The sequence below is a fragment of the Rhinoraja longicauda genome, chromosome 5, assembly GCF_053455715.1.
Source record: "Rhinoraja longicauda isolate Sanriku21f chromosome 5, sRhiLon1.1, whole genome shotgun sequence".
NCBI classification, from domain to species: Eukaryota; Metazoa; Chordata; class Chondrichthyes; order Rajiformes; family Arhynchobatidae; genus Rhinoraja; species Rhinoraja longicauda.
The window spans coordinates 26,961,677-26,968,349 of record NC_135957.1 but is presented as its reverse complement, the minus strand read 5'-3'; the positions used below and the strand labels follow the sequence as shown (position 1 = coordinate 26,968,349).

At 40.7% G+C, this 6,673-nt stretch overlaps 1 protein-coding gene across 1 annotated transcript in view; it reads left to right on the top strand.

Moving 5' to 3' along the window:
• The window catches only part of sh3yl1 (SH3 and SYLF domain containing 1), a 50,391-nt gene that overhangs the window by 2,427 nt on the left and 41,291 nt on the right, over positions 1-6,673 (top strand). Inside the window, exon 2 of the mRNA XM_078399183.1 lies at positions 5,112-5,219. Coding sequence (XP_078255309.1) covers positions 5,112-5,219 — 108 coding nt within the window. The remainder of the gene's footprint in view (positions 1-5,111; positions 5,220-6,673) is intronic.

Here is a 6,673-nt window from a genome sequence, read left to right as displayed (position 1 = left end):
GCCATTAAATATATACTTTCCCTTTTGATCTCCCAAAGTACAACACCTTGCACTGGCTCAGATTAAACTCATCTGCCATTTCTCCGCTCATATCTGTAACTGATATATAAATCATATCATATCATATCATATATATACAGCCGGAAACAGGCCTTTTCGGCCCACCAAGTCCGTGCCGCCCAGCGATCCCCGTACATTAACACTATCCTACACCCACTAGGGACAATTTTTACATTTTACCCAGCCAATTAACCTACATACCTGTACGTCTTTGGAGTGTGGGAGGAAACCGAAGATCTCGGAGAAATGATTGTATCCTTTGACAGCCTTCCTCTGTCCACAACGCTACAAAGTTTGGTATTGTCTACAAACTATGTCGTTTAGATAGGTACTATAATAGCATTTAAAAAACCATTAGGCAAGTACATGTAGTAACAAGGAATTGCAGACAAAATGTGTAGGAAGGAACTGCAGATGCTGGTTTACATTGAAGATAGACACAAAATACCGGAGTAATTCAGTGGGACAGGCAGCATCTCTGGATAGAAGGAATGGGTGACGTTTCGGGTCGAGACGCTTCAGACTGCGAATCACGAGGGGAAGACACAGATATGGAAGGGTAAGGTGTAAAAATGAGACATCAAAGGGGACAAAGGTCAAGGAAAATGTAGAATAGAGCATTGTTAGCGAGGGGAAGGTGAAAACGAAGCATACGAAGATAAAATTTAATCAGGAGGACAGTCAGACTTGTCGGAGAACTGGGATGGGGGAGGGATGGAAAGAAAGGGAAAGCAAGGGTTACTTGAAATTAGAGAAGTCAATATCCATACCGCTGGGTCGTAAGCTGCCCAAGCAAAATATGAGGTGCTGTGCCACCAATTTGCAATGGGCCTTACTCTGACAGTGGATCTGACGGCTCAGGACAGAAAGGTCAGTATGGGAGGGGGGGGTGAAAGTGTTTAGTAATTGGAGATGCTGATTTACCAAAGAAAGACACAATGCTGGAGTAATTCAGCGGATCATCTCTGGAGAATATTGATAGGTAATGTTTTGGTTCGGGACCCTACTTTAGACTGATTGCAGAGGGGTGTGGGAAAGATAGCTGGAAGGGGATGGACAAATCACAGCTGCCAACGGATGACCTTTGGTGATGGGGTTCCCTGATAGACAGATAGTTGGACGAAGGCTGGAGATAGAAACAAGTGTAAGTCTAAAAGGGATACATAGTTGCACACTTTGAAGTTTGTTGAAGAATTTTTGGTAGAAGGGGTGGGTGGAGAAACTGATGCAAGGTCGGCCAGGGTTTAGGGGAAGGAAGTGGTGATGGTGGGGTGGGGGGGGGGGGAGAAGGGAAGTGTTTGTAGAAGCTACCTTCAATGTTCTTACCATTGGGTTGTAAGCTACCCAAGCGGAATATGAGGCACTGTTCCCCCAATTTGCGTGTGGCCTTGCTCTGGCAATGGAGGAGGCCCAAGACAGAGCGGGCTTTGGCGGACCGAGTGTAACTGTTCGGTGATGTGGTCGCCATGTCTACGCTTAGTCTCGCTGAAGTACAAGAGTCCACAACAGGAACAATGGATGCCACATATGAGGTTGGATCAGGGACATGGATAGGAAAGGTGTATGGACCAAACACAGGCACATAGGACTAGTTAGCTTAGATTGGGCATCTTGGTTGGCTTGGATGAAAGGGCATGTTTCCATGCTATATGATTCAATATCCGGTCACAGATTTCCAGCCAGAAATTGGGTGCAGTTTTGGTCTCCTAATTTGAGGAAGGACATTCTCGCTATTGAGGGAGTGCAGCGTAGGTTCATCAAGTTAATTCCCAGGATGGCGGGACTGACATATGATGAAAGAATGGATCGACTGGGCTTATATTTACTGGAATTTAAAGGATGAGAGGGGATCTTATAGAAACATATAAACATTTTAAGGGATTGGACAGGCTAGGTGCACGAAAAATGCTCTTGATGTTGGGGGAGTCCAGAACCAGGGGTCACAGTTTAAGAATAAGGGGTAGGCCATTTAGGACTGAGATGATGAAAAACTTTTTCACCCAGAGAGTTGTGAATCTGTGGAATTCTCTGCCACAGAAGGCAGTGGAGGCCGATTCACTGGATGTATTCAAGAGAGAGTTGGAGATACAGCTCTTAGGGCAAATGAAATCAAGAGGTAGGAGGAAAAAGCAGGAACGGGGTACAGAATTCTGGATGATCAGCCAGGATCATGGTGCTGGCTCGAAGGGCCGAATGGCCTTCTCCTGCACCTATTTTCTATGTTTCTATATTTATCAAATGTCTTATTAAAAACCTTGTTAAAAACATCCACTGCCCTACCCTCATCAATCACCTTTTTCACCACCTCAAAAAATCTCAGTCAAAGTCGTAAATCATGCCCTTTCATCGACAAAGCTATGATCACTATTCCTAATTATTCCAATCTCGTCCAAATGCGAATTATCCTTGAACCAAATAATCCTCTCCAATAGCTTTCCTATCACTGATGTGAGGCCAGGCATGTGAATTTTTCGCGTTTCCGCAGATTTCCACGTTTTAAAAATCCATTTCCATGCTTTTTGCATGGTTTCCGCGTTTCTCACTTTGCCAAAGAAATGGAGAAATCAGATTGAAAAAACGAGAAGAAAAAAAATGATGTATACATCTGTAAATGAACACTAGGTTCCGCTAGAGGTCGTTAGGGGTTCCGTGCGAAACCCCCCCCCCGCCGCGCCCTGGAAGTCTCCCCGGAAATGTGGGACCTAGGCTGGGCAAGGCAGTCAATCTCAACCTCATCGGGACGTCCATGGCCAATTTGTCAATTCGGCAGCTAGAGGTTCCGCGAGAAATCCCCCGGCGTCCTGGAAGTCTACCTGAAAATGTGGCACATAGGCTGGGCAAAGCAGCCAATCTCGACCTCATCGGGACTTTCACGGCCGATCGGTGGGTTGAATGTGCAACCTGCAGCCGGGGCTCTGGAACTCCAGCCCAGCTGGAGCCAGCAAATCTATCCCCATAGCTGTCTTCTTTGGCCTCCTGGATAAACCAGCAAAGCTCTGGAACCACGAGTGCCAGAAAATCAGTGGTGGAATTGTAATGAGTAAATATTACATTTAAGTGCAAGATTATATAACTACATTAATTAAGACAGTTAAAATATAAAACACAGCAGAAAAGCCAATTACCACCTTTTTGGGCTGATTATCAATTAATGTGCAAATTTACTTAAATGTTATTAGTGTACAGTGAAATATTCACATTATTTTATAATGTCTGTTTTTACTTTGAAATGCACTAACAGAGGCTTGAAACTGGTAAATTGTGTGTAAATTTTCAAAACTTTTCCAATTTTTTGACCCCCATTCTATGCCTCGCGCAAGCGGTCGGCTCTTTCTTTTTTTTAAACCGCATTCACATGCCTGGAGACTTACCGGGTGACTTACATTACATGGATTGCCACTACTTCCCTTCTTAAACAAAGGAAGAACAATGGCTACATACCAATCCTCCTGGACCTCACTTGTGGCAACAGAGGATACAAATATATTTGTCAAAGCCCCTGCAATCTATTCTTTACCTCTCAATAAACTGGAATAGATTCCATCAGACCCCAGGCATTTATGCAGCTTAATGCTTTTCACAAGACCAATCACCACCTATTTCTTGATCTCAAATTGCCAGGCATATTAGCATGCGCTACACATATCTCGCCATTCTCTGTGTTCTCATCCTTGGTGAATAACAGATGCAAAGTACTTATTTAGACCTCACATATATCCTCTGACTTGCATAAATTCCCTCCTTTATTCTTGAGTGTATTTATCTGCTCTTTAGTTACCTCTTTGTTGAGAACATACATATAAAAAGTCTTGGGTTTTTCTTTATAATTTTCGTGGCACCTTTCGCCCTTCTAATTCCTTGCTTGAATTATATTTTTCAAACACCCTTTAATCTTCCTAAACCTTTCATTTGCTTTCTTTTTGTATTTAACCCAGTTAATATTCTCTCTGACCATCAATGATTCCCTTCCCTTGGCAACCATTGCATCCTTGCATAAACATGTCAGTCCTGAACTCTAATCAGCTGGTCTTTAAACGTATCTGACAGACTTACCCAATAACAACTGCTCCCAATTTACTCTCCCTACCTCCTGTCTAATCATGTTGTAATGTGCTTTACCCCAATTTAGTACTTTCCTCAAGTCTAGATTTATCCTTATTAAAGTCTTGGCTTTTATTATTTATCTATATTAAAACAATCTCTATTACAGGGAAAGTTGGCATAAGTAAACATGTCATTGATGAATTATATAATAATTGTACGCAATTCAATTCTTTGCCACTGTTCCAGTTCTTTAAATCCTGCTCAGCTCATTTTGTCTTTTCCAACAAGTCACCTAATTTGGGAAATTAGTTTAGAATTTGTTTCCACAAATGTTTCACATGGTGTATCCATATTATAGCAATTCATTTTGTATTTCTTGCCTATTGTGTTTCTTTTGACTCCAGTATCGACTTGTGTCAGATTAAGATTCAGATATACACCAGGGTGCAATAAATTTCCCAGGTGAAGGTCAAGGCTGCTGCGTACAAGTCAAAACGATCCCATGCCTTTCATGAAATCTCGCTACGATTTTTCAAAGCCATCAAAATGCCAAGTGACATTTGGACAAACATGAGTCCCAGTATAATCACTCAGACACACATCGACTGTGGCAAGGGCTGGAAACAATGCCAGGCAGCCTTGCTGGTAATAGTGTGCACTACCACCCCCACCCCCACCACGGACGAACTTAATGTATTCTATTATTTTCTTAATTTGCTTTTAATAAAATGACAATTAACATTTAAAAGCAGAAGTACTAGGAGCTTTTGTAAAATGTTTTCGATTTTAATAGTATTTCTAATTATGACACAATATTTCATTCATGACTTGGAATATAATGTAATTAATACAGTGTTAATCTTTGCTTTTTTAACACTGCCATAATTATATGGATAAAAATCCCTTAAAGTAATGTAATAAAGTGCAGTTATGATGCATATTTAGCAAGAAAATGAATATTGGTATTACAAATAGTATTTTAAATAAAATCAAATGCATTATTGCAGTGAATCCCATTCCATCAAACCTCAAGTCAGAAGCCAAGAAAGCTGCAAAGATTTTAAGGGAATTTACAGAAATAACTTCAAGAAATGGACCTGATGTAATTATACCAGGTTAGTTAATTAGTTGTGTGCTTTTTTTTTTGGCATATCTTATACATTTGTTTCTGTCTAATCATATTGCGGGTCGGGTCTTCCTGGCATGATTGTGGGTTGGATTAGCTTTTCATATGAATATGCATCAGTATTCAGGAATTGGCAACAAAGTAATTTGTTCACTTAAAAAAAAAACATTCTGACAGCTGAGGCAGAGAAGCTTTGTAACTAATCTAAGGGTTGAATAGTGCTGAGGATAAACCTAGGGTTTGGAATTAGGTGAATGTGGACTTCTGCTAGAGATTAAAAAAATAATGAAACATTCCTAAAATCATGCCAAACACAGAAATGGAGAACTAACTATTTTTTATTCTGGTAATTGTAACTGTTTCTTCTCGGTGATTGTACCTCTCCATCCGCACATTTACTCTAAGCCCCATTCCCCTGTCAACTCAGTTTAAATTTATCCTAACAGCGCCACCAAATCTCCTTGCAAGGATGTTGCTCCCGTTCTGGTTAAAATGTAACCCGTCCTGCTTGTACAGATCCCATCTTCCCCAGAAATGGTCACAATGGTCTAGGTGACTGAAGACCATCCCGATGCACCATTCCTTCATCCATGCATTTATTTGACCAATCCTTCTATTCCTATACTCACTGACAATTATGGCTTAGTGTCAGGTCTAGACCCTGTATCATCAGCTTGTGTTTCCAGTAAAGAAAGTTATAGTCATGAAGTCATATATTATGGAACAGACCCTTTGGCCAACTCATCCATAGTGATCAAGATGCCCAATGTACGCTATTCTCATTTGCCCAAATTCGGCTCAAATCCCTCTAAACCTCTCATGTCTGTACCTATCTAGGTGTCATTTAAATAGTGTTATTGAACCTGCCTCAACTACCTTCTCTGGCAGCTCGTTCCACTCTCTATGTGGAAAAAGTTGCCCCTCAGATTCTTGCCTTTCGCATCTTAAACCTGTCCTCAGGTTCTTGATTCCCCTACCCTGAGTAAATAACTGTACATTCTTTCCCCCTATCTCAGGCTATCGATCCCGGCAACATCCTCAGATCTCTGCACTCTTTCCAGCTTAATGACATCCTTCCTATAGCAGGGTGACCAAAACTGAACACAATAATCCAAATGTGACATTCAGAGCTGTGCTGGATTTTCCATTGTTTTCCAGGTGGATCTTTCTGCACTATTGCAAATGTGTGATTTTGAAAGTAATATTCAGGCTATATTAAAAATTATCAAAAAATCTCCAAAAAATTATATTTGGTTAGCTTTACAATATTCACAAACCTGAAATAGTTTATTTCCAGAGTAAGTATTTAATTTTTTTCATGAGTTAAGTAGGAATTATTGATGAAATAGCACCATCACTGCAACATTTAAGGATTTTTATCTGTGAGAGTGCCCTTAGGATCAGTTTATGTTTTTAGAAGACATGGAAGGAGCATATTTTTAT